The sequence below is a fragment of the Schistocerca piceifrons genome, chromosome 1 (assembly GCF_021461385.2).
Source record: "Schistocerca piceifrons isolate TAMUIC-IGC-003096 chromosome 1, iqSchPice1.1, whole genome shotgun sequence".
NCBI lineage: Eukaryota > Metazoa > Arthropoda > Insecta > Orthoptera > Acrididae > Schistocerca > Schistocerca piceifrons.
Genome location: NC_060138.1, coordinates 399,911,575 through 399,933,404, shown reverse-complemented (window position 1 = coordinate 399,933,404; position 21,830 = coordinate 399,911,575). Strand labels below are relative to the sequence as shown.

General features: G+C 37.7%; 1 protein-coding gene across 1 annotated transcript in view; it reads left to right on the top strand.

Moving 5' to 3' along the window:
• LOC124729007 (protein FAM161A-like) overlaps positions 1 to 21,830 on the top strand; it is a 145,814-nt gene that overhangs the window by 107,411 nt on the left and 16,573 nt on the right. The window contains exon 6 of the mRNA XM_047248492.1: positions 21,313 to 21,568. Coding sequence (XP_047104448.1) covers positions 21,313 to 21,568 — 256 coding nt within the window. The remainder of the gene's footprint in view (positions 1 to 21,312; positions 21,569 to 21,830) is intronic.

Here is a 21,830-nt window from a genome sequence, read left to right as displayed (position 1 = left end):
TGTTAAGGCTTTCGTGGCCACTTGTTGACAAACTGCCTATCGGCTTCTGTCTCGGGTTCTTCGGCTGACGTTCATCTAATTATTTTACTGACGTTTTGCCAGCACGAGTGGCTGGCATTGTCAAAGCTTCACCCCCCATTGCCATTGGTGAACTGGAGCCGAGCTCGTGGCCGCAAACTATATGTGCCTGGCGCACCAACATCCGAGGGCTTCTCCACGGTCATTTCTGGTGCAGTTCTCCTCTTGCTACCTGCGACGGTCATTCGCTGCAGTACAGGAAGCCAGGATCCTGGAGAGAGGGAAAGTAGGAGGTGATGGGCAGAAAGAGGGAGAGGAGGAGATGGGGCAAAGAAGGAGATTAGCACATATATCCAATTCCCATATGTATTTGAATCTTGTGACTTCTCTTTTCTTTATTTTCCATTTAACCAGACAGAGCCACAGAAACAAGAAGCCAGGAACTGTTAGTAAGTAAATAAAAATAAAAAGAAATTCTAGTCAATATTTTCAGTGTGTGAAATGTAGGAACTGAAGTGGTTTTCATGAGCAATAAAAAGGGCAGAAATGATGTTTATGTTGATCTTTATTCCAATTTTCTGTGCAGGTTCTGGAACTCTCAGAACTGAGGTGATGCAAAACTTTTTTTGATGTGTGTATTATTATTATAATACAATGAACATTTTGAGGCCATTAGAGGGGTAGTTAATTGCTTCGATAGTGCAGAGGCTTTGGCAGTTTGCCAGTGCAAGGAAGCTTTTAATGATTCCAGTATTAAAAAAGATGTTGCTGTGATTAGCACACTATTTTCCCATGTACCTGCAAGTATTAAAAAGCTTGCAACTCAAGATTTGGCATTTAATGAATCTAGTCAGTTAAAATAAAATTATTCTAGTTAATTCCTCATTGCCAGAGGTATTCCCAAGGAAACTTAAAGAAAAGTTAGAAACATTTGAAACAATAACCCAACCTTTGAACCCTAGTACCAAATTGGTACTTTTATTAATGGCTGGGTGAACCTTTAATAGAAACAATAAGTGCCAACATAGCATCCAATTTCAAATACTGCCCAATTACTTCAGTTGATGTAGAATGGTCCTTTTCTGCTTATAAAAATATTTTGAGTGATCAAAGACACAATCTCACTACCGAACATTTGGAACAGTACTTGGTCATTTATGTTTATGGTAGTAGTAAAATGTAAAATAAATTTAAATGGTGCTTTGGTCCAATAGTGTTAATTAAAAATTAATGCTGTTCAAAAAAATTCATGATTGTATGTTGTTTTTTAAATAAAATATAGTGGAGTTTTTGAGCGTGCCCCTCTGTGTGCAATATATCTCAAAGTTGGTCCTGTACATATGGATTGTTTTGCTGCAACTCACTCGCATTGCATCTGCTTGTTACCAATAACAATAACAAAGAAGGAACAATTCTTGAGACATGGTATGCAGTCCCATTTTGTAAATTTTTAGAAAATAATCCCAGAAAGGCCCCCTTCCTAACTTCTACCAGAAAGTATTTAGAAAATGATATCAGCATTCTAAATGTACTGATTTTTTGTGTGAATAGCACTCTTCCTCATAATTGATATGCACAGCTTTGAGTTTGAGATGTAACACACGCAGTAACTGCAAGGTTTTTTCATTATTTGATCTTGCATATTTTGACATTTTTCGTGCATTTTAACCATTTTTCATACATATTTTAAGATTTTTTTGATGCATATAATCCAGTCTCTAGTAATTAGGATCTGTGAAGGCCTTAGTGAGACCTTCAGTGTGTTTCGAGAGGGACCACTCCTCATTACAGAAGTGACAGCCATGGGTGGCTAGGTTGTATGGAAGGGTCTTCTTGGTATGGAGTGGGCAGCTGCTGTTGAAGTGGAGGTATTGCTGGTGGATGGTAGGTTTGATATAAACTAATGTAACTATCTTTGAGATGGAAGTCAACATTTGCATTCATTTTCAATGCATTTACTTTTACTGATAATGCCTTCCCTATAAGTATAATAGGTGCTCCTTTTCCACTGCTGCTAATCCATACTACCTCTATTGTTATTCTCATTAAACCAATAGTATTTCATACCACCCCTCTTATCCTGTGGCTGGCGGCATTGCCTCTGCACACGCCCCATATGCCCACAATTAAGACTTATATTTTATGCAAATACATTTCTCCACTCTCTTACTCTTATTGAAACATCAGTCACCTCAAATTGCAACATGAACCTAAAGAGGATAGGAAAAATAATGAGGACAGTGGTAGTAATGGGATGATTGTGTTTGACTGTCAATAATGCAGGTAAGTCACATGTCACACTGGACTGTGGGACTTCACTGTGGACTAGGCATCAGTGCAGATTGTTTACAAGTAGTGCACATTTCATATTTGCATTCAGGGGCCAAGGCCGATGTGCAATGAAAGACCTAACAGAGTTCCGAAGAGAGCAGATTGTGGGGGGCCAATTAGCTGGAGCATCAGTAACCAAGACAGCCAACTATTGAATGTTTCAAGAGCAACTGTTTCAACAGTCATGAGAACCTACACAAAACATGGAAAGACATCATTGTGTAAACATAATAGTGGGTGCAAATCGAAACTAAATGACAGAGATCACCATACTCTGACACAAATTGTGTCAAAACTATGGCTGCTAAGGTGACTGCGGAGCTCAGTAGCCATCTTCATGACCCCATATCTATTGACACTTCTGCTGAGAACTCTATAAAGTGAATATTCATGGATGAGCTGCTATACCGAAACTGTTAGTGACAACAACCAATGCAAATAAGTGTAAAACGTGGTATCAGGAGCATAAATCCTGGACAGCTGATCAGTGGAAACACGTCATATGGTCCGACAAGTCAACATTTTTGTTACTTCCAACATCGGGTTGGGGGGTTTACATCTGGAGAACACCAAAAGAAGCCTACATTCCTGATTGCTTGACTCCAACTGTTAAGCAAGGAGAAGTGTGATGGTGTGGGCAGCTGTATCATGGTATTCTGCTGGTCCCTTCATTACTCTCAAAGCCCATGTTACAGCCAATGATTATGTGAACATTTTAGGTAATCAGGTGCACCCCATGATTCAGATGCTGTTACCCAACAATGATACCATATTTCAGGATGATAATGCACCCATTAACACAGCCAGGACAGTACATTTGTGGTATAAGGGGCATGCAACTGAACTGCAAGCCTTCCCTGGTCAATACAGTACCCGGACTTGAACATTATCAAATCCTTGTGGGCAGTATTGGAGTGCAGACTTTGGAGCAGATTTCCACCTTCCTTGTCGCTTCATGAGTTAGAAGATGTTCTGATTGAACAGTGGCGTTACATTGCACTGGAGACTATACAATCCTTATATGCCAGCATTCCAAGAAGAATCACAGCTGTACTATGTGCAAATGGGGGTCCAACCCCTTATTAATAAACTATTCCCAAGTAGGTACAGGTGTTCACATTATTTTGCCTGTCCCCTGTAAGTGCTACATGGAGATCCTTGGATGCTCCATTGTGCACCCTCCTTGGTATTTCTGGTATTAAATCTTTCAGGAAAGCATCAAGCGCACCTTGCTCAGCTTCCTGTAGTAACACCTTATATTTACCTCCTCCGTATGCATTAACTGGTATGTATGTACCCTAAGCCTTCTAATACTCTGTACAAAATCCTCCATGGCTTCGGTAGGCTCTTAGAAATACAGCTCAATGTCTCATGGAAAAACAGCACCCTGTTTTGCTTCCTGTATCTGTGTAGCAATCTGAGTTATTCAAATGTTTCTGCTTCTCCAATGCCCCCCCCCCCCCCTTCCCTGTAATGTACAAATGACTTTGCTTTCCCTGTCAGGTGCAATCTTGATGTCTGCAACAACTGTTTGGCTGACCAACCACCTATGTTAGCCGATGACAAAAGATCCTTTATGAATGACAACACATCCTCAGATGACCTACCAGGAAAGGGAGTAACTAGGTTCCCCACAGCCAGGGCCATCCATAGATTCTGTGATTTCAACAACCCAAACTCTTCATCCTTCTCTGCTAGTTTATTACTCATGAACATTTTCTTTGCCCTCAGCTGCACCACCTGATTAACCAATTATTGTACAGCTTTTCACCAGTGATACTTTGTATCTGTGATTTCACCATTGCATCAACCTTACTCATTTTTTACTGATGCAGCCATAGCAGCTTAACAATAACACAGACAGAACACTTCCGAGCTAGTGACATTCATATATATCTGCATGGATACTCTGCAAATCGCACTTAAGTGTGTGGCAGAGAGCCACACTTATTTCTTCCATCTAATCATTATTCACCTGTATCCTCTACATTGCTAGCCATATGACCAACAAGGCAACATGTGAAACAAACAACTGCCAAAGGCTTGGCACAAGGGACAGAATGCCCAAGTAAATTGCACTGGGTGTGTCGTACAGACTCTAGCCAATCATCTCTAGCATTACCTTTAAATTGAGAGATAGTCAACGGTTCTTCACAGTCTCTCAAAAGTAACTCTACAGTTATCACAAAATTTAACTCTTGAGCCCATGATTGTCACCACACTAAAAAACAAGTCTCACTCACCCTACACTGAAGATATCATAGGGATCAGTTCGGATGAAGCACAGTGGGGGGATGGGATGAGGGGAAGGTGTACCCTGCGCTGTTCAGTGTTGCGACGTCAGCTCTCCTGACCTCTGAAATCACTGATGGGTACCGGCGGTAGTCAATAGGGTAATCAGTATGTTTATGGTCTGAGAAACAATACTTTATTAATTTAAAATACACATTATGTCACTGACAATCTGAGGCAGACACATCTCACTCCAGCGACCCAGGCCAGTGAAGGCTTGCAGGCATCATCTTCCACATCATCTTCCACCCTGGGAAAGGAACAGCATTAGTGCCCTGCAGGTAGAGTGATGGCCTATGGTCTGACACTGGGCCACAGTCTCAACATCAGCAGCTGTCCTTGTTGTGCTGCGACACTGTTCCTAAATGGGTGGTGCCTGCACTTAGGAGACTCAGGCCTGGTGATGTTCACTGTGTAGGTGAAGGAAGACTGGTGTGAGTGGGACATTACATGCTGTCCTTTGGCAGGAGCCAGATCGCAGAAGGTGTGGATGCCTGGGCGGTAGCACTGTGGCACTAAAGACCTGGTCTCGCACCCATGTCTGCGACTGGCAGTGCCTAATCCTCTTATTGTTCGACATGGACCTCTGATTGTGGTGGTGCTACTGGACTCCAAATTCTTCTGCCTCAATATCTTCTATTTTTTATAAGGCTCTCGGGCACATTTGTTACACTAACACCCCATAACCGGTCACATATCTCATAACAAGAGTCTTGGCCTGCTGTGGTGGCATCATCTTGCCTGCTATAGCTATTACTGCTGCATGATGCAGTTTACTCCTGAGTAGAATTAGCTTGTCTTGCAGTTCTTTTGTCTACATGTTATTCTGGCCAAAATGTCACCACACTGTGCTTACAGACCAGCAGTAACTTTACGTGATGCCACACCAAGATTCCTTACAAATTAATCCAAGTTCTACTAATGCTAGGTAGTGACATTACAGAAGAGTTGAAAAATGAGTGGGCTCCAGAAAGTATTGTTGAAATGCAAGGATCATGCATCATGAAAATGATGGATGGTGATGTGATAAAATCTGATTCCTATATCGTTAACTTCTATAGTGCAAAACTCCCAGAGCATATCAAGGCATGTTTCCTTCCCTTTGTCCACAACCCAATGTGCTGTTTTAAATGACAGTACTTTGATATGTAAGGGAAAAACCACTTGTGGCAAATGAGGTAAGGCTGTCCTCAAAGTTTTGCTTATACATATCCTTTGAAATGTGTAAATTGCTCTGGGAATCACCATGTGAGGAGTAGAGACTCCAGCATGTACCTTGCAGGAAGGTACAGGAGCTTAAAGCAACAAAATGCATCCCATATGGTCAGGCCAAAAAGATTTATAAGGTACATCTTTCACATCATTCAGTACATCTTTCACATCAGCTCTTAAAAAGCCCATTCTGACAGCTGATGCCTCTCCACAGATGGAGGTTGCTAGTTTCAGTACTACTACCTGCATTTGTCAGCACACATTTAAAGCTGCTTCAAAGGCAGATTCTGGAAAACAGCCCAGCAGTGACACAACCATTGTTTTAGTAATTCCTACATAGCCCTCCGAGGCAAAAGAAGCAAACGGCGTCCACACAGGTGAAAACAAGTAGTAAACATTCAGGTTTTGTCGACGTCATTGGACCTGTTGGTTGTTCTGCTTCTGTTTCAGAATCAGTGAAATGTGAAGCCTACCAGAAGCAAGCACCTCATCCCCAGACTGAACTTCCAGCCTTTGCAGGCTCTGCGCTCCGGTGGAGAGACGGTGAAGTGCTGCCTCTATAATAATGATTTCTACATGAGAGTGGAAGATGAATGGGTTCAGGACTCATGTGAAAGAACTAAAACTCCTAGCAAAGGCAGGCCCCCTGTGCTTGTGTTTGAAGGAAACACATTTTAACACTACTGACGCCCCTGTGTTAAGGAACTATACTCTGCACCACAAGGATGACACGACTGGGAAAAGAACAAAGAGATGGGTCATTGTGTTTCTCAATAATGTAACCACTCCTCTGCTCTCTCCTTGGTTACTGACCTGCAAGAAGTAGCGGCTGAACTTAATGTGGGTCAGAAGGTCATCATCTGCTCAAAGTCTTTACCTCCACAGAGCCTCATGATATCTCAGAAGCTGTGCAGCCTCAACACAGATAATCCCAGTCATTTTTTGACTCCTGTTGGGTCATCGTCAGCCATCAATGTCTATTTTTGCTCTCCAATCCTCACAGACACCACTCATTGGGAGGCAGCCGATGACTTTCCTTCCAGTTACCAGTTCCCACTTTGGATCCACCTGTTGGATGGAGCATTAATTGAACGGAAGTTACAGAAACGGATGACCAGCAAAGCTAAGTGGCCAGTGTTCAGCAAGCTGGCAGTGTTCGAACACTGAGGCAGCATCCAGAAATGAATGGGCCACATCACATGAGTAATCCACCATGCAACTGACTTATTCATCCCAAAGTCCTCAGGTTGTCTCAGGAAGCAAGCTTTATATTGGTGGAATGATGACAGGTGCTCAGGAATCTGGGTCAGGCTTGTAGCTTTACAATCGTTTAAGTGCTGCCCGACAGCAGGGAACCTCACAGCCATTCGAGTTGCAAAAGTCAAGGTTTAATGTATAATTAAGGAGAGCAAGAAAAGGTCATGGCATGCTTTCCTGGACTCTATCAACAATTCCATCTGTTCTACAAATGTATGGGGAGCCATCAGGAGTGTTTCTGGTAAATGTATTTGTTTACCAATAGCAGCAGTGCTGAAATAGGGGTGTCTCCATACAACACTTGAGACACTGCCCAGATGATGGCAAAGCATTTTGCAATAACTACTGTCACAGGCAGCCAGTATCTAGCATTCCACCACCACCATGCGACCATGGAGAGGGGCAAGTTGGACTTCAGATCCAACAATTCTGATTATTACAGGCGCTCTTTCTTCATCTGGGAGCTGGATTCGGCAATGTCTGAGGCTTATGATACTCCACCCAGTCAAGATCAGATCCAGTACTTCATGCTTCAACATTTGCAAGCAGCATCAATGGAAATTGTCCTCAAATGTTTTAATTTGATGTGACAAGCAGGCCACTCCCCAACTCATGGAGAGAGGCAACTTTCATACCACTCTCAGCCCAGGAAGGGACTGAATGTGGCCAGTAGTTACCAGAGCTTCACCGTAATGAGCTGTGTAGGAAAGACCCTGTGGACCTGAATCTGGTCTGAATGTTAGGGACCAGGCCAATACTTAGCCTCTCTCAATGTGGTTTTGGGAGATTCAGGTCCACAATTGACAAACTAACCCTGCAAGAATTGGCTACATTGCTTTCATACATAAACATCACTGCATCAGTACATTCTAAGACTACTTGGAGACAAAGTATTCTGTTCATGTATAATATTATTTATCTTCCTAATAAGATCGACCGATGACCGTAGCAGTCTGGTCCCTTCAATCCCACAAACCTTCCTAATAAGATCCACAAAATTTTCCAATAATTCTCTCTGCCTCTGAGTTATCCCATTAATTTTTTAATAGTACTTATACATGTTCTTCCTTCTATACCGTTCCACCAGTCTTTTGAGCAAGTACAGGATGGACTGAGTATTTCACAACTTTTTGTGAAATATGCTCTAGCATCACCTGCTTATTTCAACTCTCTCTCTCTCTCTCTCTCTCTCTCTCTCTCTCTCTCTCTCTGTGCTGTTGTAGGCAGGTGAACAATGGTACTATGGAAAATAATGAAGGATGTGAAGTCTCATTACTTTGAGAAATGTTGAGAATGAAGTATGAATGGCAAACAGCTGTGTTAAAATTGATTGAAGAATGTATATGGAATGGGTAATTCCCCCCATTCACCTCAGAAAATATGTCCACTCATGATGCACTACAAAAAAATCAAGTGTACCATCTCTTACAACTCTGCAGTGCTGTTGGCCCTGGGATCTGGTGGAGAGAGTGACTTCTCAAGTCACTCCTCCTGACCCCTTCTCCTTTTGATTAGTTGTTTGCTTTTTCTGGGAATTGTTCCATTTGCTTAGCATACATACATACCCCATTAAATCAGATACTGATTCTGTCAGGGTCGGTTTTGTGATATTTATAATTGTTCAGTATTCTTTCTAATTCCTAAGTAACCTATGGTGCCTAAATTTTAAGTAGTAGCTTACCTGCATTTTTCCAACATATGTACCACAGGAAGTAATAAATCAGTTCTACTGAAAATGTAAAACAGCTGTTATTTGATTGGCAAGTTGTAGTCCCCTTTTGCCCCCTTGTCCTTTTTGTTTTCATATGTATTGTCTGTTTTAGCAAAATAAATAATTTAATTTATTGGGTGCCAACAGCATGGTCCCTTGCTGTATCAGATATGATGTCTGTATTGCTTTTATTTCGACTTCTGTGTTAACTGACAATAATGATCTGAATCTCCCCTCCAAAAATTAAGATCAATTCAAAGAGGATTGAACTAGCTTCTTTCTCTTGCACCAGAGACAAACAACCTTCCAAAATTTAACAAGACAAGATGCATGAAGGTAACAGTCAGAAGAAAGAATGGATAAATCAACTGAAACAGAACTCACTTTGTGCGAGAGAACCATAGAATTCTGTTTGACATCCTGGCAACCACAAACAAATAGTACAGTAGAATATACAGAGGGGCTACTGATGTTTACTATCAACACTAATAGCTTTGATAGTAAAAGAAATGTGTGAAGCTTAGTGATTTCTGGTTCTTGGTTATGAAGAGGGAGTGCATCAGCAGCCACTGTTTAGATGATGTCAGTGGTGTTGAGAACAACCGAACTACGCTCAAAATGAAAATAAACAATAATGTTATGACAATGTTCTGAGATTCAGTGCAACAATTACGAACTCCCGTGAGTAGGGAGCTGCATGGTGAATCAGGTGTGCACCAATTCTGGAGGGAGTCTGTGGTGATTCAATCAGAAATGTATGTAGAGACTTTCACTTTGTTATATATTTTCATCCTTTCTGTTCGTTCAGTTTCCATACATAAGCTGCATCCAGTGTTTTGAATATTTTTCTTACACAGTCTTTGTTAATTGATAGTGTGCAGCATTTCTTGTCTGTTGTACAGGTCTACTGTTCTTGCTTACTGAGCTCCTCTAAGTGCCCATTTTAAATTTTCATTTGAAAGTGTGTGTAGCTGTTTAAATTCCTTTTGAATGTTGTTTTATCCATTTTAAATTTTCATTTTAAAGTGTGAGCAGCTGCTTAAATTCCTTTTACATTTTTTTTATTGTGAGGATGACTCTTATAACATATAATACAGTTCTCTTTCTTTAAAAATTTGAAGTTTGGTTTATTGGTTCAAAACTTTACTGTTAAGGAAAAGGACTTTGGGAGTAAAGTTAACTGGATCTTGTTTTTCTGTGAATATGTTGCATTAACGTAACTTCATTGACTATTACAACTCTAAAGTATGTAACACAGATTCTTCATTTGATCTGAATTATTCTTAATTGTATGTCTCTCTGCATTTCAAATCATGTAGTATTTTATGTTTTTCCATTTTACCTTTCTATTTTAATTCTTCTCTCTCTCTTTTGGGACACTGCCCCAGCCTAGTTACTTTCCTAGTTAGGACACTGGACAAATTGCAGCTGATAGTAGCCCAAGAGAGTAATGGAAGGAAGACTATTCCATGAGAAGGAATGACTGACCAACAGCAGGATGGGTAATCAGTGTGTTGAATGATTTTATTGACATTCAGGTCCAAGTACAGAGGAGAAAAGCAAAGAACAGGGATGTACGTAGGCAAATAGTTGAAGAGGTCAAGGACTATAGTGTGAAAGAAGAGGTGCACTCACCACATCACATTCCCGTTTCCCTTCTTCCCCATTTCCTCTCACATTTGATTTCGTCATATATTCGTTTTTTCCCACCAACTTCTCCCAAAAAAAGAAAATTGCCTTCCCTTTTTTCTTTTTTATGCTTCATTCTGCAGCCAACTTTGTGCCAAAATTGTACATATTCTTCTGCTTAATAGAACTGATATGACTTAGTTTACTCTCTGTGAATTTTTTAGCAATTGATTGAGGGCCTTCTGGGATTTAGCTATTAAATGAGGATTTCTTTCTGGTAATGTTTATTTAGTTTGAAATGGTACACTTAAACTGAAAGATAATTATGTGTATTTTATATGCATAAATAGGTTCAAAATATCTGTAGAATTTTACATATATTGACACAGCTTATGAAAATGTTGGGAGTCTCTCAATAACAATATTATAAAAAGGATAGATTGCTATTTACCATATAGAGATGTTGAGTCACAGACAGGCACAACAAAAAGACTGCTAGACGCTTGAGCTTTCAGCCAAAAGACTGGACTCATTGGCCAGAGATAGTTGTCATATGTGTGTGAGTTGTGCTAGCCTGAATGTGTGTGTGTGTTGTCCACTTCAGAAGAAGGCCTTTTAGTCAAAAGCGCTAATGGCTAGCAGTCTTGTTGTTGCACCTGTCTGTGACTCATTATCTCCTCTATATGGTGAGTAGCAATCTATTCCTACTGTCCTTATTTCATCTTATATTTTCCATTTTTAGGAGTCTCTCAGGTGGTCTAACACAAAAGGCAGTATCATCAGAACAAAAAAATTGGAAATCCAACAATATTAATGGTTAGGACATATAAGCAGTACCAGAGTCTAATACACTAATATTTAACTGTCAGAATAACATGACATGAAATAAATCATGTTGTAAGCATACGAAGACTGTATCTCAGTAAGGATTTCTTGAAATAAAATGTATACAATAGTTCACTTCATTTGACACATGTACTTAGGTTTCTCCAAATCTTTAATAAATATTTTGTAGGCGACTTGCGTACAACAAATAATTGTATAGTCGTCCGGTATAATGAGTTAACGAAAAAATATTTATTCGTGAAAACTTATAATGAGAAGAAACTAAAAAAAAAAAAAACAACATAGAAGTAACAAAAACAAGGAGATTCTATAGTCTTACGGCAAAGATAAAAAACAACACGTGACCAAAAAAAAAAACTCTCGCGCACTTTTGATATCACTTTGCACCAGACATGAAAAATATCACTGCCACACAGCCCCCCCCCCCCTTAAAGTGCGGAGCCTCAGGTATATCTTGATACTTGAATTTTATTTGACGTCCAGCTCTGGTGTGCGTCGGGTGTCTCGGGGGTGATGACATTGTTGTTTGTGGTGGTGATTCACCTGTCTCGGACAATGTACTGAGCTGTGTTTCGGTATGCTCTGCGTCCATCATGTGTTGATGCACAGGTGTGGTGTCAGAGGTCGGAGAGGGTAAAACCCATGCTGGCTTGACACGTTCAATCGATACCTTTGTCGGAACACCATTCTACATTATGTCCATGGTGTGCTTATTTCTACTCAGCACCTGAAATGGGCCCGTATATGGTGGTTGTAAAGGCAATTTGACTGAGTCTGTTCGCAACATTACATGAGAGCAATTGTACAAGTCTTTGTGTACAAACACCTTACGCTCGTCCTCTTGTTGACTTCGTGTTTCATGCCCAGCCCGGTCTCTCTTGTGCTTAAAGATAACTTGTGGTCGCTGTAGCGTGCGTAGCTGCGCTCGCAAATCCTCTATTGCAGTTTTTAAATCTCTAATTTCATTTGAACTTTTTGTTGTTTGTCACGTTGCGACCGTGGCACAGTTATATCGTCAGTTTGGTCTTGTTGGCAATGGTAATTACCGTATGTGGCATCTGTCAACGTCATTGCGACTGTTGCAGTAGGCTCATGCGTCTCGTAGATTCTGTCTGCAGCGAGCAGCAGTTTGTCAACTGATCTTTCATCGGATATAGCTAGTGTAGTTCTTACTTGCATTGGTAGCTGTTGTTGCCATACGTGAAGTAACAGTCTATCAGAGATTGTTGATCTATCTACCAGGCTGCGTGAATGACGCCAGTATTCTGACAGGGTCCTATCTCACCGTTTCTCTTGGTACAGTACTTGTTTGACTCTGATGTCGACTGACTTCACACACCGAGAAATTAATTCTTCTTTCAGTCTTCAGTATGCTCCTTCTGTAAGCAGGTTCACTATAATGTCAGATATCAAAACCGAGATCTGATGGTCCAAATTACTTATCACCAAGGTGAACTTCTTGTGATCACTGACTATTCTCTGTTGTAGAAATATATTTTCCATTACCGCTAACCATGTGTGTGGCTGAGAAGGCATGAATGGGGGCACAACCGTTGAGTTGGTGAAGCGCCGAAACCAGCGGGTACTTCCATTGCTGTTACTTGCTGTGGTTGTGCTGGAGTAGTCCCAGTTTCCGATGATGTTGCCTTGCTGGTGTGTGCCATGGTTGTTCAACCGTCATTCCTTTGGTCTGGTATATGCTTTAAGTTCATATCTTTCGAAATATGCAACTGTAAAGTTTCTATCTCATTCTGAAGCCTATGAATTTCTTCTGTTATTGAACTATATCATTTGCTGTCGTCGTTCATTGCTTTTGCAGTTAATGTTCGACGTAGCTAACGAAAGATTTAAAGTTCCTGAATCGGAGGTCACCAATTATGTAGGCGACTTGCCTACAACAAATAATTCAAATAATTGCATAGCCGTCCGGTGTAATGAGTTAACAAAAAAATATTTATTCGTGAAAACTCATAATGAGAAGAAACTAAAAAAAAAAAAAAAAAAAAAAACAACAGAGAAGTAACAAAAACTAGGAGATTCTATAGTCTCACAGCAAAGATAAAAAACAACACATGACCCAAAAAAACTCTCACACACACTTTTGATATCACTTTGCACCAGACATGAAAAATATCACTGCCACAATTTTTATGAGTTTATAGATCACTGATAAAAATAAACACATTCAGTGTTATGATAAAGTAGAATGGTTTTAGAAATTTTGTATAGTTCAGGTAAGATAAATTGTTTATATTTTTTTTGAATTGTACACTGTATGTCACTGTGAGGGTGCCCCTTTTTGTATTCTTTGCCTGGAACTATATTTACCTCTCTTATTTTATTTGCTTTCAGACGTTAAAATATTGACTGCTTTCACTGTTGACAAAATGAATTACACATTGGTGTACCCTCTGAATAAAATATTTCAGTTGGGTTTTTATTTTCATTGTCTCTTTTTTTTTGGTTTAGCTTCTTCTACAGTACTCATTGTAAACCACATCTTACCATAATGAGTAAATAGTGATTCCTTATGATATGGTGCTGAGACAATAATCCTTCAAGTTATATTTTGAATCAAAGCATGGAATACCTCCACAATAAATTGAACTTTCAGATCAAAGCAAATAGTCATACTGGTCTCTCTTTTTGCTCCCTGAGAATAATTTTCTTCTTATATTTTCAGTATTTCCCCTTGTTATATACAAAAAAATGGTAACATTTTTAGATAGAACAAACCAGATATTTCAATAACACAAATAATGTTGATAATGGTACAGATTTAGTCTTCTTAATGATTACGGTGAATGTATATTGATATTTTTTAGCTGGATTTAAGCTCATGTGTTAGTTTCCTTCTCCATAATAAAAGAAAATAAGGTCACCCAATAAAAAATAAATTTTACACCCACCTCCTTAGATTTTCATGAAATTTGGCTCAAATGGTTCTAATGCCATCCTGACAACACCTGCAAATTTTTTTTTGCTGTATCCCTTATAGTTTTTTTTTATAAATTTTTAAAGTTTTTATGTTTTGCGTTTTCCGAACCTTCGGAAATTGTAAATTTAATTTGTATTCAAAACTTTAAAATTGCTTATCTTAAAAACTCTTTTAGATAACATCATGAATTTTTGCAGCAAGTTTATTTATTATACATATTTGAAGATAAAAATGATGCTATTAAAATATATTAATATTTTCTAGGAAAAAAAATATATGTATTTTTTTTTCTTTTTCTTTTTTTTTAACGGATGTTTTGTTTTATAAGAATTGCAATATCTAGAGTCTCAGACCTGATAGAATGCTCAAATTTGTTTTAATTTGCTCTTAAACATATAGGCTACTTGATAAAACAAAAATAATGATGGCTTTTTAACATGTTTATTAATTATAGTAGATTACATTAGAATTATGTACAAAGATAGTGTACTTACGACACTTATGTATAACCCAACTGATTGCTTGAAACATTGAATTTTTTGAGTAATTTTGTCTTTTTAATAAACATTAATGCTGATTCAAACTGTTTCTCCACTTCATCCAAGAGCTTTCAGTTCTTTTGATACAGTCTTTTTTGAAGTAATACATTCTTCCAGTGCCGCTTGATTGAGGTGCATCTACTACACAGACTATGTGCTCCAAAGGCACTATGCAAGAATCTCCACTTTCAGGCCAATAAAATGATGCAGCTGGTCCTGAAGGATGTAGCAATAGAATTTCTGCATCTTCTTCATCATTGAATATTGTTTTTACCAGTCCAAAGTACCAGTTACCATCATAATTTGCAGCCACATAGCTATTTATGGATGGTTCAACACGAACCCAATCAGAAGAAGAATGGAAAGAAAAGACTAAGGAGGGTTTTACACTATCTGTAGCCCTTCTAATTTCAAGGTTGTTTGTTGGAAGTGGTTTGAAGTTATGAAAGCTTCTTGTTCCAGGAATGGTTCGGGTTGCTGAAAAACGTTTTTCTAGTTTTAACCATAGCAAATCAGCTTCTTTTTTGTCAATAAAGTGAAAATGAATGTTTTCAATATTTTTTTCACAAAACTTGTACAATTCAATTGCTGTCATTATTTGTTCTTTATCTGAAAGCTGTAGACTGGCTTCCCTTAAAATTCTTTTAATAGTTCCTCCACGGCCATCACAAGTTGACTTCCCATGACTTGTTGCAAAAAAAAAAAAAGAGTGTTGGGCCTTCAAATTAAAGTCTCTCAAGTGTTCAGTCTCATTTTTAAAACTGTTTCTATTTTTGTACTGTCCAGCACAACCACCTGTAAAGTAGTGAACTGAGTCAATGTCAGTTTGATGTAATGACAGCCACTTTGTAATTTCTTTTTGTATAAAGTTACCAAAACCAGTGTCATGTTCTTGGTCATCACTAATAAAACAGTGGTTAGAAACAAAAACATTGTTTTCCTCATTTCTTAGAAAAACTCCAACTGGGTGTAGAGTACAACCACGTCTATTCCAGTGGTAACTTTGGATCTCATTTTGTAGAACAAAGGAATAATTTTCACTGAAATCCATCACAATAATTGCTGTTTTGGGTGGTAGGTCTTCTTTCAATCCTTTAAAGGCTGCTGATTGGGATTTTGCTATAAACGAGTGCGGGGTGAGCTTTTCCAATGACCTAACCAATAAAGAAATGTAGTCTTCAACACTGATAGACTGTTTGATCATTTCTTCCCTGTCTGTGTTAACCCATTGACTGATTACAATTTCTTCTTCTAAATCATAATCTTCACTTAGTTTTTCAGTTAAGTACTCAGTTAGTGCAGTATTTGTAGGACAGCTGTCGCAATGATGTAGCATGCAGTTTTGGTTTTCCGTGTTGCACGCAAGCATCTTAATTTGGTCTTTATAAGATTCTTCAATTTTCACAGCATCCAGTAATAGTTTAACGTTCTGGTGGATACTGCATACACACACAGTGTGTGTGCCTGCAGCACCACCAAGGATACACCATTTAGGTCTCAAGAAACAAAATTTTGAAAATCCTACTTCTACCTCAGGATTCTCCCATTTGAAAGAATAATAGAGTTCTCTCAAGTTACACAAAATGAGTCTTTTTTGCATGTACACATTTTTTTGAACACTTACTTTGTCTTTCGTTCCAGGTAGCACTCTGGAACTTTCATCCTTTTCATAAAAATCTTTACAAGTCTTACTGTATTTTCAGAAAGAGTTTTACCTTTTTTTTTGGACCAGGAGTTTCCAAAATATCCTTTTCAGATTTTAGCTTTCTAGCTTGTCGCAACATGTATTCACTTACATTAAATTCTTCCATCACTGTATTTCGACTCCAAGAATCTGGAGCCAAGATCAGAATATGGATTTTTCTAGACCTCCCAACAGATGAAATCTTCTCTTTCATAAGAGAAATCATTACATCAAAATCCTTTGCTTTCTCAACCACACTTGTATCTTCTTTGTCATCATCAGAACTTGGTGCATCATATTTTAATGCTTTTGAAACCGCCTTTTTTGCAGTCTTTTCAATACTGCTAACCTTCCTTTTAAAATAAGACCCTTTACTTTGTTCTGACAAGCCATGAAGCTTTATCGGTGTTAAACCTAAATTATCAAGAGCAATTTTTGTTTGTATGAGGGATTCATTTCTGGATTCCAATTATTCTAATTCAACCATGACTTCATCATCTGTTTCACTTTAATTGACTTCAACTCTTAATTTTTCCTCACAAAAGTTACGGCGTGTTGAGCAAAGCTTTTGTCCAGGTTTTATGCTAATATTTTTTGTCAGTAATTGTTTAGAAAGATCCAAGCCTACACTTCTCAACGATTTTTTGATGGGCTTTTTGTGTTTTTTTAGTGGGTCTACACATGTTGTTTGATACTTTTCAAAAACATTTAAAAAGTAGTCACTGTGGTGTGAACATATATTCTTAAATTCACACAGATTATTCCAGATCGTAAGTGGATCAAATCTTTTTCTTCCTCACTCAATTCAGATACCGGTTGTAACTATTTTGAAGGTGTGTAGGTTGTTTGGAAACAGTCAGATTTTTTAAATATCCCTACGCTACAGGTTTGAATATCTGACATACTGATTTCACTTTTGGTCTGATTACTGTTCTGGTTACTTTTATAGGATATTGGAAAAGAATCTCAACTATCCAAGCACTATTTAACACTGTAATAATTTTTTACTTCAAAACACAGGAATAACAAAACAAAATCCAAGCGTACATTGTTACTCCAAGAAGACAAAAACTTATTTTCGGTGTCTAAGTCACTTGGTACTTTTTATTTGTAATATATAATTAATATTATTTTAAAAATTAGATAAATATTAAACAGGTTAAAAAGCCAACATAATTTTTCTTTTATCTAATAGCCTATACAATTAAGAGTATTTTAAAACAAATTTGACCTTTCTATCAGGTCTGAGACTCTAGATATTGCAGTTTTTGTAAAACTAAACATCTATAACTAAAAAAATATCTTTATGATAATTTTTTTTAACATTTAGATATAATACACAAACTTATTCCAAAATTTCATATTGATATCTTGAATATTCTTTAATATACAAATTTTTTTAGCTGTGAGGACACGTTTAAGTTACGATTTCCAACTGCTGAAACAACGCCAAATCTAAAAACTTTAAAAATTTATAAAATAAAAAAAAAACTATAAGAGATAGAGCAAAAAAATTTTACAAGTGCTTTCAGGATGATAAAAGAAGTAATTGTACCAAGTTTCATCAAAATCTGACATGGTTTGTGTCAAGGCCTGGGTGACTTGACATGGAATGACCCAATAAAGAATGTTCAAACATGAGTAAATGAGACTTGGGTCCCCTACATTCAAGGACAGTACCATAAAATTAGGTTAATCCAATCAAAAGCGGCAATTTTTTTTTTAAATTTCGTCAATTTACTGTTGGTATTGGAATAAAAATTTAGTGCGTTAATGTCACAACCTTGGTAATGATATATTCATATATTACATTATTTTTAGTTTATAATTGCAGTTATTATTTTAAGTTAATTGTTGATCGGTTTCACCTCCCCGTTTGGGGCGAATACGATCACCACTGTATTTTGTTTACAGGAACGGAATCAGACTTCCAGTGGAGTGAATCCAATCACTGTTTTGATTTAAAAAATATATATTGCTGTATTTGCAACAACACTTTACAATTTCTAGACTAAAAAAAGTTTCACAAGCACATTAAGCTTGGGATTTTTGCTATAAAGACACTTGCATTCATGAAATTTGACAAACCAAAATTAATTTAATTATTTTATGTCATGGTCATCTGGCCCTTCAAAACTAAATTTACCCCACCTTTTATCTTCTGGAACAGCATTTTTAACAATTTGGATTCTTTCTACCTCAGTTGCATCATCAGTTTCTGGAAAGACAAAAATAAACATTACCATCAAGAACTTTCTTTCTCAGAAATGTCATTTCAAAGGTGTCATTAGAGACACTTTCAATTTTACCAATTGTCTTATAATAGAAATAAATAAATAAAAAATTATTATCAAATACATATGCATATGAAAAACATTTAAAAGGAATAATACAATACAGTTATTTGAAATGTTCTATGCTTGTATGAATTTTTAGGCTATTGGACTTCTCTTACATTTCAATTGTAGATGCAGGCAGCAGACTTCAAATGCACCAGTGTGTATCATGAACAACAAAATCCTCCTTACTTGGTTTCACTTTACTTGAATAAAAAATACTTAATACTGGCATCAATTTTTTTTCTTATTTTGAAACATGTGTGATACAAAACACTCGTAGCCCATTATATTCTGAACAGCACTTCTTAACAGAGCTTCTACATACAAGAGAGTGTGAATGATGTTTTTTTTCATTTGTCTGCATGTTACTGCGTACTCATAATTAATGTCTTTGCCAATGCTTATGGTCAATGGGTGCTTCATTTTCTTTTTAATGAATTTTAACTTTATGATATCCTGGGGGTCTTTCATCATGTACCTACACACAATAAAAAACCTGAACCTTTTTTTTGTAGGCAATTTTACTATGGGGAAATCATTTTCTTTAAATTCATGCCAGTCTTTATCCTTATGCTTCTCCTTGTCCATTTCTTGATTTTCATTTGGCTCATACTGTTCTAGATCACTGTTAGATGTTCTAAATAGGGACTTCCTGCTTACAGCCCTGTCACTATCATTTTCATTAAAGTCATTGATAACAATTCCTTTTCCTGGAGTTAACGCTAAATGCTTTGCGTGGTGCAGCTTTCCTTTTTTTTTTCATTAGAGCGAACCTGTTTTGATGTCACTTCAAAGGCTGCTGCCCGAGAAACTTCTGATGAGCTGATGTCACATGCATTGTTATTGGTTGTTTCTGGAATTTGTGACATGACTTTATGGGGACAGAAAGGAAAAAATTCCTGCTTTTCAGAACCCAGATATTATATTTGATTTGGACAGGGTAGCTATATTTTCAAAGATTTTTTTTTTCAACAACCTAGGAAATATGGATTTTGGGACCACTCCTCTTTTCTTCCTTTTCCAATCATCTACCATATTTCTACAAGCAAATTTTAAAGGTCTAAAGAAGACCACGTCAAGTGGCTGACACAAATGAGTAGAATTAAGTCGGAGAAGCACAAATTTAATGTTCTGTTCCTGGCACAGTTTAATCATGTTATGTGACAGATGACATGAGAAATTGTCACCTATAATCACTTTAAGTCCCTCAAATTTCTGAGCTTAAGGCAAAACAATTTCAACAAATCATGATTCAAACATTGTTAGGTCAAACCAATCACTTTGATTCCTATTATAACCTGCAGCAGTTATGCCCCCTTCAGTCCAATTCTGCTATCATCACACTGACACTTGACTTAGAACTATCCACTATCCTTTCAAGATGTCTTGTACCTCACTTCACTATTACTTTCACTTGTCCATGATCGTCACGAAAGTTTGTCTCATCATAGTTTATAATGTTGGAGGTAGAGACACCACTCAAGGTCACTTCAAGGTTTTCAAACTGATCAATCACTGTTTCTCGGGTAACTGCTGCCTTAGCCATCTTCACATTTTCACTTATTCTAACTTTTAGTTCTTTATTTCTTTTCAGAAAAGATTTTACCACTCATGCCCAGGTCGATTGTCATGAAATTGTTTTTCAATCCTCCCTGCTCGATTGAGATATGCCTCTACAATGCCTGTAACATCATTATTCCTCAAAGGAAACCCCCATTTCACACAACACAATAATCATTCAACCAGGCTTTTTTCCTATCTATTGGTTAACACCGGTTGGCTGCCTATTTTGTTTTTGTACCTTTCCTTGAGTTTGTCATTTAATGTGGTATATGGAACTGCATATTGCTCTGAAGCTTTCTGGATGCTTAATTTTCCTGACTTGACAGCTTTCACCACATTTAGAAGAAATTCTGGTTTGTAGTTAGATTTCTGTGTTGGTGCCAGAACCTTTCGTTATACTTGCATGATCAGATTCACCCTACAAAAATGCAATTTTGTAATTAGGCTTGCATAGTGACTAAGCAGTATTAGCAATGTACAAAAAAATGGAACTGTATCACTTAAGACGTTCATATTTAAGCAATAATATTCCAAATTACTATTACAATTCAGAAGTAACAGACGCCAGCAGAAGTTTTTGCACTGTTGTGTTGACTACATGGCTGCAGCACAAGAATAACACACGCACTGCCTATGTGATTTGCTGGTTGCATGCACTCCAACACACCATTGTTGTTGATAGATTAGTCAAGAATTCACAACAATGGTCAGCTGCAGTGTAATTGCTAAAATGTTTCGCTCAGTTATCCAAACGTGGAAAAACCGGTAAATGATCGGATTGACACCACCTTAACAGATTCACCTCCCTATACAGTACTGATCACAAGCTATGGGTTACAAGTAGCAGTGAATAAGTATATTTTTTGAGAAAATAGCTCATTAACAATTTATAAGTTAATCATTTTTTATGCCACAAAAATTTTATCTTGTTTTAAGTTTAATCCATTTTGCAGGCAACGTTTAGAAAATGAATTGCTACAGAAACAAGAAGAAATAAGGAGAAAAGAGGAAGCACGATTACGAGCTAGATTCATTCGCCGACAGCCTGCCTGGAGAGCTCTTAATTTCAGTACAGCTGAGGATTTGGAGTTACGTTTACAATCACGTCGAGAGGAGGAAAGAATCAGGAGAGAAGAGTTCCTACAAGATATGGAAATTATGCTTGATCGCGTGCAACAGATCCCACCATTATTTGCCAGGCAGTGTCAAGTAAGTTACAATAAAATGAAAAGGATAGTTGCTACTCACCATGTAGAGGAAATGCTGAGTAGCAAACTGGCACAACAAAAAGACTGTCAAAAAGACACACACACACACACACACACACACACACACACACATGTCCATGCATCCATCCATCCATCCATCCTGAATATTCCTTTCTAAGTTAATATAAGATGCATCTTCTTTTACAGGTGTGGGCAATATGCGTTTTCACTCTCCACTGTATATATTTTGGAGTGATTACTTC